Source organism: Schistocerca nitens, chromosome 10 (genome assembly GCF_023898315.1).
Source record: "Schistocerca nitens isolate TAMUIC-IGC-003100 chromosome 10, iqSchNite1.1, whole genome shotgun sequence".
Taxonomy (NCBI): Eukaryota; Metazoa; Arthropoda; class Insecta; order Orthoptera; family Acrididae; genus Schistocerca; species Schistocerca nitens.
In genome coordinates, this window is record NC_064623.1 from 71900106 (window position 1) to 71918216 (window position 18111).

Below are 18111 nucleotides of genomic sequence, written 5' to 3' on the forward strand. Positions count from 1 at the left end.
GGAGCTCGAAAGTGTTGACCCAATGAGTTAGAAATTGCGACGGGGTCCACTAATGTATCATGCGCGACAGTGATCCCAGAGACCGGGGAGAAACTAGGCACGCCAGATAACCGTCGAATCCGACTCCAAACTTCCGAGGAGGGAGTGAAGGTGTTAAATGAGCTAGTAAAGAAGTCCCAGCTTGCCTTCTTGCTATTGCGGATGATGTGACGGCACCGCGCACGGAACTGCTTATAGCGGATACAGTTGGCCGAAGTAGGATGGTGTCTGAAAACACGAAGAGCACGTCGCCGCTCACGTATGACATCACGGCGTGCCTCGTTCCACCAAGGAACTGGGGGGCGCCGGGGCAATTCGGAGGTGCGAGGTATTGAACATTCCGCAGCTGTAAGAATGACTTCTGTAATATGAGTGACCTCATCGTCGACGCATGGAAAGTGACTGTCATCGAATATCGCCAGAGACGAAAAAAGTGTCCAATCGGCTTGGGGAAACTTCCAGTGTCTCGGGCGCATATATGGCAGTTGTGGCTGCAATCGAACGACACATGGAAAGTGGTCACTCGAGTGTGTATCTGCAAGGGCGAACCATTCGAAGCGCCGAGCTAGCGGAACAGTACCGACCGAAAGGTCCAAATGAGAGAAATTTGTTGTGGAGGCAGACAAAAATGTAGGGTCCCCAGTGTTGCAAACAAGATCCGCTTGGTGGAAGACGTCTAGCAATAGTGAGCCACACGGACAAGGATGTGGAGATCCCCAAAGCGGGTGGTGGGCATTGAAGTCCCCAACCAGCAAATATGGGGGTGGAAGCTGACCAAGAAGATGAAGGAGATCAGCTCGTTCCATTGGTGTGGACGATGGAATGTATACAGTACAAAGAGAGAAGGTGTATCCAGAAAGGGAAAGACGGACAGCGACTGCTTGGAAGGAAGTGTTTAAGGGGATTGGGTGATAATGGAGAGTATCATGGAGAAGAATCATGAGCCCTCCATGTGCTGGAGTGCCTTCAACAGAGGGGAGATCAAATCGGACGGACTGAAAATGGGGGAAAACAAAGCGGTCGTGGGGACACAGCTTTGTTTTCTGAAGACAGAAGATGACAGGCAAGTAGGATCGTAAGAGGATCGTCAATTCATCCCGACTGGCTCGAATACCACAGATATTCCAATGGATAATGGACATAGGGTGGACAGAAAATGGAATAATGTGACCAAGGTTGCCGTCAACTCAACGACTGCTCAGAGCTTGCGACCGACAGCATGGAACGGCACTCAGCCGAAGGTAGAAGATCCTGATCCATAGGTTGTTCAGGAGCAGCTCCCACCACCAGCGATCGGCCGGTTGATCGGCCACCAGCAGTGCGCCTCGGTGACACAGAAGACGTCCGAGGGCGGTTACCACCAGGTGGTGCTGTAGATGAGACACGCCGTGGCGGAGAAGGAGAGGAACTGGGTTTCTTAGTAGCCTTCTTGGAAACATGATGTTTAGATGAAGGAGGAACCGATGGTTGTGAAGTTGGGGTACGTAAAAAATCTTCATGAGTATGCTCTTTTTTGGAAGTCCGGGTGTCTGACTTTTGGGATTGAGATTTAGCAGAACCCGATGAAGGGCGAGCCATAGAGTGAGCAGGCGAAAGTGGGGAGGTTGAACGGGCGATCTTTGCACTGGCCGATCTGATGACCGTGTCACTAAATGTGAGATCACAAATCTGCGTGGCCGCCTCCTTTGTTGGCCGAGGAGAGGCAAGGACAGTGCTGTCTGAGGCACAGTGGGCTTTCGACTGGTGAATTATTTTCGAGCAGCAAAGGTTGACACCTTTTCCTTCACTCTGATTTCCTGAATGAGCTTTTCGTCTTTAAAAATGGGGCAATCTCGAGAGGAAGCAGCGTTGTCACCCATACAGTTGATGCAACGAGGGGATGGAGGTGGACAAGCACCATCATGGTCATCCTTGCCACACGTAACACATTTGGCCGGATTGGAACAGGACTGGCTGGTATGATTGAACCGCTGACACTGATAGCAACACGTAGGGTTTGGGACGTAGGGGCGAACAGAAATTATCTTATAGCCCGCTTTTATGTTCGATGGGAGTTGAACTCTGTCAAATGTCAAGAAGACAGTACGGGTTGGAACGATGTTCGTGTCAATCTTTTTCATAACTCGGTGAACAGCTGTTACGCCCTGGTCAGACAGGTAGTGTTGAATTTCCTCATCGGACAATCCATCGAGGGAGCATGTATAAACGACTCCACATGAGGAATTTAAAGTGCGGTGCGCTTCCACTCGGACAGGGAAGGTGTGGAGCAGTGAAGTACGCAGCAATTTTTGTGCCTGGAGGGCACTGACTGTTTCTAACAAGGTGCCATTCCGTAATCTGGAACAAGACTTTACAGGACCTGCAATTGCGTCGACACCTTTCTGAATAATGAAAGGGTTGACCGTGGAGAAGTCGTGACCTTCGTCAGACCGAGAAACAACAAGAAACTGTGGCAACGATGGAAGAACTGTCTGTGGCTGAGACTCAGTGAACTTACGCTTGTGAACAGACATAGTGTAAGATGAGGAAACCATTGCGGAAGAACGCCCCATGATTACCGGCGTCTCCGATGGTGCACTCCTCCCTTGTGGGGGTCCTCTCTGAGGGCACTCCTGCCTTAGGTGATTGTTCACACCTCAGGTCACACCTCCCGAGAAATGGACGGAGGGACCAATCGGCACTTTCGGAAGGTATCAGCTCGGGTAATCACCCCTCCCTGGGCCTGGCCGTTACCAGGGGGTACGTATGTGTCCTACCTGTCTACCCGGGGCGGGGAATTACGCGCTACCCCGTCACCGGCTATGCATGAAAATGCGTGGGTCGGCCTTCAGACACGCACAGGGAGGAAAAAAGAGAAAGGGAGAAACAAAGAAAGGGAAAGGGAAAGGAAAGAAGAGAGGTCTCAAACGCCGCAGCGGAGAATAAAGAGAAGAGGTAAGGAAAAAAGAAGGGCAAAGGAAGGATGAAGACATACAAGCAGAGAAGGCGAAGAATGCGTTACATTTACGAGCGTCTGTCTCCGGACGTAGGCACAAACCATACTCCCAGAGGGGGAGAAAGGGAAGGAAAGGGCCGGAGGTGAGGGGAGGGGGGGGGCGAAGATGGGGGATAGGGAAGGATGCGGAAAAAGAAGGTATGCAGCCCGGAAAGGAAGGAGGGCCACATTAGCTCAGGGTCCCGTGCTCGCTACGCACGTATCCACAAAAGAGTTGTGGACCCCCTGGGGGGTCGCCAGCCGATGACAGTGGATATTCATAGCATTGGATATGTGATGTAGTCAGCCAATAGCAACATCACTGTAAAGTAACGTGAACACACAAACAGGAAATGTTAAAGGTTTAAATTAATATACATAGTATTGCTACAAGAAAAGCAAAGCTTTGACATATGATATTGGTCTCTAAGGTTAATAAGCTGCAAGAGAAGCTAAGCTTTCCCATACAATGTTGATCTTTTTTGTGCGCATTACACTTTAAGAATCACACAAATTTGCCAGTAAAATTTTTAATAATGACAAATGTCTGAACTTCAGGGTTCAAAATTCTTCTAAATGCCTCGTCATCAAAGAGCTGATTTTTAAATGAGGGTCAAACGCTTGGTGATTTAAGAAATTCATGGTACATTCTCGCACATAGTTCAACTTAAGTAAAAGGATATTTACTTTGAAAGTAACGCTTTTCAAACCATCATTCGCATTATTTTCCCCACAACCTTTAAGAAATAGGTTCATTTCAGCAGTTGCCGGTGAGTCCCAGATAAGAGGTGTCACCGTGACGTCGGAAGACCGTATGTACGTATGTGTAAAACATTGAAAGATCATACATTAGGTCATAAAAGAAACAAGACATCAGAGGATACTCCAAGAGCACTGGAATTTCATTAACCTCACTAAAATTTGCACAGTCATATGTCCAGATTCCCAATGAAGTAGACCTCGACCTGATATTAAGCTTTTCAGTGTGGTTTTCGGGATGTAAATTTTCTTGGAGTGCCACAACTGTATTATTTTATGTTTGATTATTTATTATGGCATAATGCCATACAAGCTAGAAGATAAAAACATGCACTTAAAATGCAGCAAACGGTTGAAACTAGCCAACAGTGTGGAATTAAACACTTCGTTTCAAAAACATTGACTGCCTCAGCAGAAAAGATTAATAAAAGCCAAATTTCTTTAGCAAAGCGACAAAAATAAGTTCTTTGTTCTGCAAGGCTTTAATGCTCGACTGTCAGAAAGGTGGAAAGAAAATACAATCTGAAACTAGTAACATATTTTAGCCTTCCATAATTATGTGAATGTATTTTAATTCACTTGATAGCTCCCCCAGCCACAGAAATCCATTTTGTTTTCATTTCACATGAGAGCAGTAAATGAAGAGGAAACAGTAAAATCACTAAATGTAAACACACGTCATGTGGAGACTACCCACTTCCCCACTATAACTCAAGACTGCTCTGCACATCAGCCCCAGATCTACGCTATTTCCGACCCCTCCTCCCTTAAGAATTTGAAATAGGATGTCAAAAATTTTTTAAAAATCAAATTTCCAAAAATATGTTTATATTGTAGTGCACATCTTTCTGAAGAGTCTGATACATAAAACGTGTGTTCGAGGAAATGTAAGATGTTATCTGGTCTTAAGTGTGGAGTGCCACGTGCCACGCCTCTTCACACAGCATTCTTCTATCGCATGTCACGATGCTTCGCTCTGTGGAATTGAAACATGTATATTTTGTAATGGATGCTATCAAATTATATTCAGGACAGTGGAAATTAAAATGTCCTGTGGTGCCTTTCCTGCTCCCAGTCATCTGGTTTGACATCCTGACCCTCTTTTTTTTTTAAAAAAAAAAAAAACCCTCACAATTAATACTGGATGGGATTATTTGTAATCTGGAGAACAAGGACTCTTCAGAAAATCTGCACTCTTTGTTGCCTATTAGCTAATAACTTTCTCTTTTGTGAAACATAAAATTAAATATAGGATACATAAAACCAGTAAAGACAAGAAACAAGCAATACAGTACACATTTTTTCAATTCTTAGCTCCTAGCATGAAAAATTGAAATGTCATTGCCTAATACTGAAAAAGCTATTAATAAAAATAGTGCCCAAGGCTGGTGTGGTTTCTCGATCTGATTACATCTATTTTGTCACTGTCTGTTAGATAAAACAAAATAGGCCTTTCTAATATTGCAGCAATTATAACACACACCAAATAAATGAGACTGTGGTCATTTTTATAACACGACAGAATATAATTCATGAAGAACCAATATCAAATGCCCATTAGGTCTACTACAAGCAAAAAGCTTTTTGTCAGGAAATAGTTTCACATTTCATTCATACGATCCAGTTTCTCAAGCATGAAATCAAAAGGTAGTAGTACCAAATTTTTATATAAATTTGGAATAGTCATATTCTTCCATAATTTGTGTCATGTCCTCATTTCTTCTCATTCCTCATTCTAACAAACAATCCTGTCATCACTAATTCTGTAACTATTCCTGTCATTGTCAAAACTTACTCACCGGTTACCTTCACAAACCGTGCCAGAATCACCGGTTTAGTTCTCATGCGATTATTCTCCGGTTAGCCATTGTTACATGTTCGTATAACGCATTTTCCGTGCTACTTCCAGAATAGAACTTAAGCGGCTGCTAGCTGGCGACTGAACAACTGACCCTTACTAGTGTAGCGATGTGGCCAAAAGTTTTGACAAAATTTCATTTTCTTGGATACACTGGGAAGATAATAGATTTTTTTTTTTTACCTGTTAGTCATTTATTTCCACTCTGGTAGTCTGAATCTATAGATTTCACTACTCATTATAACAATGCTGATCATCCGAAAACCCAATCAACCAAATAATCCGACAGCGATTGGCATTCATCCATTCGGCTTTACTCCACTCAGCTCTGCAGGAAAGTTTATTTCTAGATGAGACGAGGATTCACCTGACAGAGACATAACGTACACCATGTACAGATTCAGAAATCAACTTGGCATTCATTCAGAAATCAACTTAGAATGTGTTCAAAAACAGACAATGATGGGTTTCAAAACCATGTGAATAATTGATAGACCAACATGTGCAGGGTGTTATTTTCCTGAAGAATATGAATTAGGTAATCCCCCCCCCCCACTCCGAAACTGCCATCCAGGTCAGATACCTCGGTTTGCTGCCCCCCCCTCCCCCAGATCCAGGCTTTCTGCACATGCGTGAATCTGGCACCTTGGGCGCACCAGTGAAATTTTTCCCAGTAGCATCTAGCTGCTTGCTGCGGCTGCTTACACAGCCAACAGCCACATTTCTGTAGCCAGAAGTGAGAGCAGGTACTACTCATATGCGACTCAGCTGCACATGTGCATGAGCATGCTCATAACTGCTAAAACGAATATACTGTAAACAGTTGTGACGTCACACTTATTGGAGGCAATTTGTTGTTATGAAGCACTGCATATTCTTCCTAAGCCCTTTGGCTCATGTTGCTGTTGGCAGACACTTGTATGAGCACTGTGTTTTATTGTTGTGTAAGCCACATTTTCTTTGCAATTTAAGTTTTATTTTCGTTTTTTTTCTCTAGTTCATATTTTATTGCTGCAATATTATTCTGCAGTAGCGGGATACAGTAATATCCTTTGTTAGAGTATCGGTTTTTACCAGTCAAAATAACAAAAATTTAACTGAACACTAAAACGATGAAAAATTCCCAGAATTTTAAAATATTCCCACGTTTTTCCCCGTTTTCTCCCAGATGAAAGAATTCCCGGATCTCCCGGCTGTCTGGGGTCATATACACCCTGGTTAAATACCTAATAAAACATCATTACACTCACTGGCTATACAAATTAACGGTTCCACCATCATAACTTCCCACGATTGTTCGTAACAGGCATTACTGCCATGCTAATATTGTCCACCTTAAGGACCAGAGGTAGCAGTTGTGAAGATAATCATTATGCTTGAGCTACCACTAATGTTAAGAACTTAATCCTCAGCAACGTGTTTTGAGAGTTAGGCACTCATTATCTGAATGCGTTAACCCTACAGAAACATGCACTTAAAAAGCACACAAAGTCAAAAAACAAAACCAAAGTTATTCAGACATGAAGTCCTCGCCTTAGGGCCCTGTGACACTGGGACACCATGGCAAGTCTGTTGGCCATTTTGCTGCCAGCGCTCTGCTCTTATAGTACAAGATGCCAGCAGAGACATCAGAGGAATGCCTTCAGTCTCCGCTCAATAGAAGAGCTACAAGCTATATGTACAAGTTCGGAATAAAAAGGAAATGTATGAAAAGAAGGTCTGGGCTCATCCCATCATGGCTGATTGTGACATTAATGGGTTATTTGACATGCTACAAGCTATATGTACAAGTTCGGAATAAAAAGGAAATGTATGAAAAGAAGGTCTGGGCTCATCCCATCATGGCTGATTGTGACATTAATGGGTTATTTGACATGCTTTTTAATGATTTAAGAAATTACAGTGCTAAATTTCACAGTATCATGAGAACCTCATTCTGTTCATTTGATGAGATATTGGAGATCTCCCGAGATTAACTGACGAAAAAGGTCACTGTTTTAAGGAAAGTAATCTCATTAGAGGAAAAGATTTTCATGACCTGTGTACTCAGTAGCTAACTGTTCATTGTCTGCAGTGATAATTACAGTTTTAGTTGTAACCCTAAAGTACACATAGAAGTGCTTTTTAGATTTTATTTGAAAAATACGTTACTATAAACTGAAAATAAATTTACAAATAACGTATCTCTTTTGTTTACATATCTTCTTTCTTAATATAATTCTAGCATGTCTGTATCTAGCCTATTAACATCACTTTTTGCAGCAAGAGATGTAGCTGTGCTATTTCGGCGTGGAAGTAGGTTGAGGGGAAACTTACACAGCCCGGATAGTAAATGTGCTTTGCCTGTGATGTGGTTGCTGTGGAGCATCAGGAACAGGCTGTGAGGAAATTGAGGATCAATGATTTCCACTATCTCCATCCAACCAGAGTCCACGTGTTATTGTAAGTAATTTGAACGTGACTGTAATGTGGACAGACTTTTTTTCGAATCTGAGTTTCATTTATGACCATCATAACTCCCAAAATATTTTTTTTTTCTTTCCAATTTGCATTTTGAATAGTTCTGAGATGGAGCATCCCAAATTGCTGATCTCATCTGAATCTTGCAGATGAAAGATTCAGTGTCAAAACTATCCATAGCGCTCAAGTGGAAGAGTAAAATTAGATATGGGTGAGTGGCAAGTAGTGCTTGGCACCTCTGCTGGCATCCTGGTGGGGGAGCAGCCATAGGCCAATGTGTGTTCCAGTGGCTGGCACCACCACCAGGCCTGCCGGCATAACTTCACAGCAGCCTCTCAGCCGGCTCAGGTAGATGCCAGGTGCAGGACGCTCCATTACGTCCCACGCTTCTGTCTAGCATCTCTGCCAGCAGATCTGTCGTAGCATCCCAGTGCAGTAGGGCCCTCACTTTAAGAGCAGCAAACCCAAATTTTCTGCTCCACTTACCCATGTTACCACCCATCAAGCAAAGCATTACTTTCCTGTAGTGGTAAACACCAGCCCCATCAGCTGAAAGACCCACTAGCTGCCTCTCTGTGTACTGGCTAGTTCAGCAAACATGTATATGGCTCCAACAGACTACAATGGCCCATCAGCAGTTCCATTGAATTCCAAAGATGTTACAAGGGACTTGAAAAGACCACATACTAATGATTATCCATGCAAAACTGCTCACATTCACCGTACTAATGCTAACCTTACAAAAGATCCAGAAAAGCACTGAAGATAGTATTACTACTCTTAAGTATCAAACCTAGCTTAGTCAATTGCTATTTCAAGTGGAAGTCAGCCAAGCTTGCTTTCCTTCTTCTTTATTTGCATAACCTCTAAACCACCTTCTGTGCCTTTAACGGGGTTACCAGTCTCATATATACATTTGGCAACAACTGATCCATCACAATTGCCCACATGTGCACGCTCTCTGTATCTTGTTAAAAATTTCCTCCCCATCACATAATGCACGCTGTATTTTATAAACACCTACCTTTTCAAATATGCTTGATCTGTTCTCAACTTCACACTTTACACTATATCTGATTAAATTTTGCCAACTGGACATTGTACAGACTAAAAATGTATGCCAATTTCTGTCAAATGTATGGTAATGATCTTTTTATCACTAGTTATTACCTCATACCAATTCTTCTTGAGCCTGCGGATAAGACAAGTCACCCATTATTTACCGATATCTGATTCATAATGTTTAATTCAGTTTAAAATTGTTACTGCACCATATTTTGGGAAAACTTCAAAGAAGTTGGTGAAAAGTTTTAGATGGTACAATTACATACAGATTAAAGCACGAAGTTGGGAATTGGATAAGTAAATTTGACTGGTATGTGTTCACAAAATATAGTGCACATCATCATCATCATCATCATCATCATCATATCATGGACAGTTCCCAGCCTATGGCTGGGTCTGTATGGAACATAGGCCTCTCCATCGTCTTCTGTCTTGCCACCTTGGTCCAGTCTTCTCCTTTCTTCTGGACACACTCCTTTCAGCCATCTGTCTCTCAGTCTTCCTCTTGGTCTCTTTCCTTCCAGTTTCATCTCGCGTATCCTCTTCTTCTCCATTCTCTTAACATATCCATACCATCTCAGCCATGATTTCTCTATCTCCTCCTGTCATGGTTCCACCTTCATTAACTCACTGATCCTCTCATTTCTTAACATGTCTATCTTTGTCACTCTAATACTGTTGCTCAAGAATTTCACCTCACTAGCTTGTACTTTGCTTTTCTCTCTTCCTTTCATAACCCAGGTTTCTGATGCACATGTCAGGATCGGGACATAGTATGACTGGTATATAACGTTTTTGCTGATTTGGGGTATATCCTTGCTCTATATCAGGCTTCTGACACTCTTCCGAAATGCTTCTGCTTTTCTCCCTCGCTTGTTTATTTCTCTGTCGTTTTTTCCATCTTCCTGCATCAGGCTTCCTAGGTACTTGAAACTCTCTCCCCACCAATTGTTATTCCAGTTGTTTCTCTCTCCTCCTTTCTTATTGTGATAATCATCTTACTCTTACTTATACTAAATTTCATCCCTTATTCTTGTACTGTTCGTTCCCATACGTCCAACTGCTCTTGTACTTCCCCCTCCTTATTCCCCCAAATCATCAGATCATCTGCAAACACCATAGCTTTCATCTTCCTTTCTCCATTTACTTGTGCTACTGTACTCATTATATCATCCATTACAACAATGAAGAGTAATGGTGAAAGTGCATTTCCCTGCCTTAAGCCATTCTTCTGTTCAATCCAAGCCCATCTCTCTCCTCCCACTTTCACACAGCTCAGCCAGCCGCTGTGGACGAGTGGCTCTAGGGGCTTCAGTCTGGAACCGCACTGCTGCTACCGTTTCAGGTTCGAATCCTGCCTCAGGCATGGATGTGTGTGATGTCCTTAGGTTAGTTAGGTTTAAGTAGTTCCAAGTCTAGGGGACTGATGACCTCAGATGTTAATTCCCATAGTGCTTAGAGCCATTTTTTCACACAGCTCACACTTCATGGTACATTTCCCCTATTCTCCAAATAAACTGTTTTGCTACTCCTCTGTACTACAGGGCTTTCCACACTTTGCTTCTATGTACACTATCATACGCTTTTTCAGTGTCCAGGAAGGCCATTTGTAGATCTATTCCATATTCACAGTGCTGTTCCTGCAGTTGTCTTACAGCAAAAATTAGATCCACCATGGACCACCTTGTTCTGAAACCATGTTGCTCTTCTCTCATTCTTCCTTCTAATTTTGCCCGAATTCGTGCTTCCAAAATTTTCTCAAAAATCTTTGTACAATGACTCATCAATGTTATCCCTTGATAGTTCTTGCACTCTTTTCTATTTCCCTTCTTAAAGATCGGGACAATTATTTCATTCTTCCAGTCTTCTGGGATCATCTTCTGTCTCCACACAATTTTCATTACTCGATATAGCCATTGTATCCCCACCTTTCCTGCTGCTCTCAGCATCTCCACACTTAGCTCATCCAGACCTGGTGACGTCCCTCCCTTCATCTTGCCCAATGCCTCTTCCACGTCACCCCCATGTAAGGTCTTTTCCTATTTGCTGTTCCTCCTCTTTTTTTCTCTCCTCGGCTTGTTCCTCCTCATTCAGGTTGTGCATCATATGAGTGAAATATATAGAGCAGATGGGGAGGAAGCTTTTTAACAAGATGCAGGGAGCGCACAGGCAGTTTTACAGTGGGCAATTACAGTAGACTGGTTGCTGCCAAACATGAGAATGGCCACACCCTAAGAGGCATAGAAGAGGGTTTAGTGTGATGCAAGCAAAGAAGAAAGGAAGCAAGCTTGACCTACTTGAAGAACTTGAAATAGCAATTCACTGAGTAACGTTTGATAATGTACTTAATGTACAAATGGGCACTAGGTGAGAGCTGTAATTCTTTATTCAGTGTTGTTGTTGTTTTAAGGTTGGCATTAGTACAGTAAATGTGAGCACTTTTGCACAGATAACCATTGGTATGTGGTTCCTACATGTCCCTTGTAACATCCTTGGAACTCTATGGAACAGCTACTGGCTCAGTGCCATCTGTTGTTTACTGAAGTAGCCACTGCACAGGGAGGCAGGTGATGGAATCTGCAGATGATGTGACTGGTGTTTACCACTTCAGGTAAAGAATGCTTTGGTGGATGGGCGGATGAGCGGCACAGAGAATCTGGTGTTGCTCTTTTTAAAGTAAGATGAGGACTTCTTGTCCGAAGAACTTAATTTCTTTTTATATTTCTGATTTTGTGTGGCTTACAAGTGTTTGTTTATGTAAGGTTAGAAAGACAGCCAGATGGTGGGAGCTTGACTCCTGAAATGTGTTACTGAGGATTATGTTCCTGACATTTGTGGTTGTATGCTAAAATATTTCTAACAGTCACCAACATACGCTTTACGTTTGAGCACGGACACCCTATAAAGTTTTACCCACAAAGGAGTGTAATTGTGTACAAGGTTCATCCATCATTCTGTCAAAATTGATTTTAGAGGTAACAATTCCGTCCTGGTCTAATGCTAAACATATACTAATATCCATGTTAAAGAATGTAACAAAACCAAAGCCATTCATCAAAAATTTCAAGTATGTTGCTGTTGGAAGCACTAAGTTATACACTTCTGTGTTATTCTAAAGTAAATACTCACCACTGTCATCACTGGAATGACTTCTTTTGATGCCACACAGCCCTGACCCTTAAACCAAAGGGCAAATTATCAGAATCTGAAATCCTCTACATAAAAATGGCAGTGACAAGTTCTTAATTGCTTCCACTGAACAAATAGCACAAATTTAATAACAGAGGGTTTTCTCACTGTTTAAGTTAGCCCAGCTTGAATTTATTCAATGACTCAAGCATTAATTTGTCAATAACTACATCATAAGATCTGAAGTTTCACATTAAGGTATTGTGGGGAGGAAGAGGAGGAGCAGGTAAAGAAGCAGCAACAGGGTAGGATGAACAGTGGGAGGAAAAGAGAGAGGTGATAACGAGGATAAAGCTATACGTGCTAGGAGAAATCAGGATGATTCATAGCATAAAAGGGCACCTTGAGAAAATAAGGTCAAAGGTGGAGAAAACATGAAGAACAAATGCAAATGTCATGTGATTTAAACATGTTGTGGGTAAAGGCCAAGAAACTTAAATTTGATCATTATTTCTTCAGATTCCTGCTATAGTTGTGTACAATTTTTTGGATGTGTCTAGTTTCAAAACTTAACATCGGTTTATGAATCAACATTAATGTTCAAAACTACTCACCACTAAGAAACTGTACGCTACTCTGACAGAAACCTGAACAAATATTAAAATTATGAAGAAGGCTGAGTAGGAAGGGAGTGTGTACACATACAGTAATGGACACAGGTTCAGCCCACTTTGGGGCTTACACTTTTGTTTCCCATGCTTCTGCACTAAACAAGGAAAAATGGTATCATATGGACATGCCTACATTCCAACGTCAAAGACATGTTATACGTTTCCCTGCTCTCGGTGGCTGCTTTAAGCTATCACTCCTCTACCACATGAAACTGATACATTGACAACTTACAAGCAATAAATGAAGTTCCCTGTTCTATATGACACTATTCTTCAATTTCACTGATAAATTAATGGTGAGCAAAGGGTGGAGGCGGGGCAGCATTTCAAAATAATGACTTATCTTTCCTCTCAGCTGACATAACTACTAATCAAACCATAGTTTTTGAACATTAATCAATCAATGGAAAATCCAGGATGGAATTAACAATATTATGAGAAGGAAAGTTGCTACTCATCATATAGCGGAGATGCTGAGCCGCAGATAGACACAACAAAAAGACACAATTATAGCTTTCAGCCATTAAGGCCTTTGTCAACAACAGACACACATATGCACAGCACACTGTGGTTTCAGTTGACTGAGACTGCAGTAAGGTGTGTGAGTTGTGTTTGAGTGAGTGCATGTGCGTCTATTGTTGATGAAGGCCTCAATGCCCCAAAGCTATAATTGTGAGTCTTTTTGTTGTGCCTATCTGCGACTCAGCATCTCTGCTATATGGTCAGTAGCAACTTTCCTTCTCAATATTGTTAGTTTTTGGACATTGGTAGTTTATATGGAATAATATCCATATAAACAAGTCGCAGATAGGCACAACAAAAAGATTGTCAGCAAGTAAGCTTTCGGCCAAATAGTCCTTCATCTGAATAAGAGAACACACACACATACACACGGCGACAAAGTCTGGCTGCTGAGGCCTCAGCAGTCAGAGACTGTGGTCATGCAGTCGAGTGAGTGTGTGTTGTCTCACTCTAATGAAGGCCTTTTGGCTGAAAGCTTACTTGCTGACAGTCTCTTTGTTGTGCCTATCTGCAACTCAGGATCTCCACCACATGGTGAGCTGCAACTATCCATTCCATAATACTGTCATAATTCCATCCCGGATTTTCCATTGATTCATGTAATTAGTACACTTTGATTCAAAATTGTCTTCACTTTCCAAATTGCACTATCTTATAACCTGGTACAAGAAATGAAACAAACAAAATATTGCTACAGTAAATGGGCTTGCAGCCACCCACTGCACATTTCTAAATGAAAGAATACTTGATTTATTGTTAAACTAGTTGAGAAACCGTGCATTTCCTGGGTCAGAATATATGGCATGGGAGAAGGCATGAGCACCATTCTATGCATACAGATGAATATGTCATTAAGGATATTATGAATGCAGTTATCCTGCTAGGAAGGTAGTTTGGTTGCAGTGTGTGGCAGTGGGTGAATGTGGTGGGCAAAAATCTGCAAACTGTGGAGAAATAAATATCCTTGGAAAAAGCTAAATAATATAGGACTTATGAACTTTACTGTACACGTGAAAATGTTTTTATTGTTCCATTCACAATATAATGTAATGGTAAGAGTTTCACCCACTGTGGCATACTGCGATAAAACTCCCTTACTAACAACATGAGGCCAAGCGTTATCTGCCATCACAAACATGAGGGGGTGGCAATGGGTGGTCACTGAGAAAAGTCTGTCAGTACAACAGACACAAGCGATTTACATACAGATATAGATGACAAGTTGTATAAACAGTTCATCAACCAACAAAAACTAACACAAAAAATTGAATAAAAAAGAATTCTAGTAACATCAGATTACCATCACTTAAGGTGATAATGCCTGAATGTGCTTACCTGATGGCAGGTTTTGACCAAGAGTACTGCATTCACCCATACTTCTGCTGAAAAATAATAAGTGACATAACAGATTTTACTAAGTAAAAGACAAAAACATTTGAAAACTTCTTTTTCAAAACAGTGCCAGGCAGAAGACCAAATTTTAAATATGAATACAAGACTCTGCTCACAACAAATATAAAACAGTAACACTTCAGCTGCATCACATGTACTACTTTCATCAGAGGCAATATCCTGTTCACTAACTGAACACAAAATGTCTTTTCACAAAGCCCTTTAAAGGCCCACATTTAAACTAATAGGCCTATAACTTTTTCACTTCATCATTTAGTGCATGTATAAACTTTTCAATTCACATTGACACCAATTTACTTCATGGGGAGGGAAAAACACGTTCCCTGCAATGCCAATGAAAAGAACATTTGCAACTACTAACTATCTGTTAAATAAAACTCCACAGCTTCAGACTGCATGACAACGTGTCTCACGGACACACGATATTAGCATCAGTCTATAGTATTGGTCTTGTTGACTCATTTTTTGTCATTGGTGATTCTGCAAAGTTGTCAACTCAGGTAAAGTGCAGTTACTGTGTCAGCAGTTTTTTTTTGTGAGGTGTAGGTTTTGGTCTTGCTAATGAATCGTGAAGTGTAGAAGGATAATCATGAACTAGATGCAGATAGCTAGTGACATTGTGGTTCTTCATTTGTTTTGATTCTTAAATAAACATCAGCAACTTAAGTGGTGCTATTCTAATAAACTAGCATCTTCTGCCCAAAAACTGAGTAACGTTCAGCAACTATCATTACTTACTCTATCACTACATCCGAATAAATCACGGAATATATTAGAATCGAAACTGTTTTCACTATTCTGAAGCCTAATAGCACAGCACTAATTACACACAACGTAAATTCTGAATTGCTACAAGACAAAGAAAATATCAGTAAACTTTACTTCCAAACCAAAAGAAATAACACACAAATTTTTTACTGTCGACATCATGGTTGGCCATCCTCATTTCACACATTACCAACACATACATGTCAAGTGAAAACTGCTGACACTGTAACTGCAGTTAAAGTGAGACAACTATTCAATCTACCATCTTAAACAGAGATCTCAACAACATGAACTCTCCTATCTGTCCCTTGATGATACATGTGTTACTTGAAAACTGTGCTACAGAAAAGATACTGACCACATTACAAATACCACCAATATGGTATATTTCACATAAATATAATGAATATGCCACTCGCAAAACCCCACGAAGTTCAGAAGTAAAAATTCCAAACAAACTCACAAATGTGGGGCAGTACTGCAAAATTAAACTTTGACAAGTCAAGTTAGTATTGTATAGCATAGTAGTTTATTCATATAAGGAGCACATGCAATGATGAAAGTTGTAAATCACAAGTTGAATACACCAAATAAATTTAAGTAGCTATGTTTTTCTGATGCAGATACCATTGTTTTAAAATTTATGGAAAATCAGAATGCTAGAAAGCAAATGAAAATGAAGTGATGAGAAAATTGAATACACCAGTCCCATATTCATGCGATGCAAAACTACAAGTTGCATTTCAGCAGCTCTACAACCTGAATACAACAGCATATTTGTAACTCACAAACAAACTCTTCATCTTTCAGCCTAATCAAGACCTCAGGCTACACTATGGATCAGTAGATATGTCAGCGCACACAAGATTTTGTAGTTAGTGTCATTGGCTTCGCCACCTCACTATCAATCATCTTCCAATATATACTATACTATAACTCAGTCTCACTATACAATTTACGTTTCAAAATCTAATACACGGATGAAAGAAATATGGTCAGTATTCTTCACTCTTAATGTCTGCACATATACAATATCACACACCACTTCCTAATTATGTTACTGTACAAAGTATATGTCCAGGACTGTTTTATTCAACTGGCCCTATTTATACTGAGATTAACTACGTAGTCTGCTCATAAATCTACAGAATTACAATTCTTTTATGTAGCAGCCTGGAACAATTCAATGAGAACAATTTTAATCCTATGTAAAACAGGGAAACGTGGACAATACAGACCACAGACAGGAGGAAAATACAAGATCTTGAAATATGATGTTACAGAATAGGGGAGAAAAGTACTTTTTGGCACATGAGAGTGAGATAGAACAATTTTTACTTTTTCGTTATTTTTATCGCCGCTTCCATTGTATTATAAAGTTTAACGGCATAAATTATCCTCACAACTCTCGGACATTTCATCGCGAGATCAAAATAATTGCACCTACGTTAGGTGACAAACCAGAGTCCAAAATTTTCTGGAAGTCTGTTGGCGATACCGTTTCATTCACTTTGATTCCACACAAAATATTAAACTTCATATAGCTTATAAACGTACACCAGCTATAGTATTTTACAAGCTACAGATGAAACCATTCCCGACGTTTCAGCACATAATACTTACTGTTATATTGCATTTTACTGTAGGAAATTGATTTCGTGAATGGAAATGTGGTGTCACATTAAAGAAAAAATGTGAATTTTAATACGATAAATTCTACTTTCACACACTCGTGAACAGAACTCATGTTACCTATTTCTCCCCGAGCGAAATATTAAGAATTGAATTACATGCAATAAAAAAAGTCGTCAATACTCTTGCTTCCGACGTACTCACAACAAAACACAATGCATACATTTAAATAAAAACATATTCAATACTGACATACCGTTACTACTCACTGCACTTAGCACTACGTTTGCAACTTTCTTGTCCCGACTTGCACAGATCGACGCCTGCGGTTTGTTTACGTTGTTATGCAATGTCGCCAACGTAGCAAAGACTTATAAAAATAATGTAGCATTCTTAAGTTCACTAAAGAAAGTACGAAACAGTCTCCATCTTACTGTGAAAAAGCTTCAGTAACATCAGAATGTATGAATTTTTAAGTAATCAAATCCAGAAAGCAACTTTAACTGCAACCCAGATAAAAGCTAAACTTAGCTGTTGGTAATTTTCAGCCCGGACTTCATTTGTTTACTTTTCAAAGTTTTGAATTGTACCAAAATATGACAGAGTATAATAAAATCCAAGTAACTTAACAACGCATTGAAATGTTTCTCAATAAACCGTGTCCTATGATAGACTAAAAGTACAAAATTTATTCATGCATTCAGTCATTTAGAGATTATGTTACAATGGTACAGGATTTGTCAGCTTAATAGAATGAAAATGAGTAGGCCAGAAAATATACTGTTCATACACAGAATTGTGTAAGCAGAGGATAAGAGTGA

The 18111-nt window shown here is 40.6% G+C and overlaps 1 protein-coding gene across 5 annotated transcripts in view; it reads right to left on the reverse strand.

Annotated features, from left to right (window-relative positions):
• The window catches only part of LOC126210164 (uncharacterized), a 136834-nt gene extending 119222 nt beyond the window's left edge, over positions 1-17612 (reverse strand). For 2 of the 5 annotated variants that reach the window (XM_049939317.1, XM_049939315.1), the window contains exons 1-3: positions 17547-17611; positions 14813-14859; positions 12285-12332 (exon numbers count right to left, since the gene is read on the reverse strand). In XM_049939317.1, coding sequence (XP_049795274.1) covers positions 12285-12332; positions 14813-14852 — 88 coding nt within the window. In that variant the 5' untranslated portion in view covers positions 14853-14859; positions 17547-17611. Of the gene's footprint in view, positions 1-12284; positions 12333-14812; positions 14860-17546 lie in introns of all 5 variants that reach the window. The other 3 variants (XM_049939316.1, XM_049939318.1, XM_049939319.1) reach the window with 3 other exon arrangements.
• Between the last annotated feature and the right edge of the window lie 499 nt (positions 17613-18111).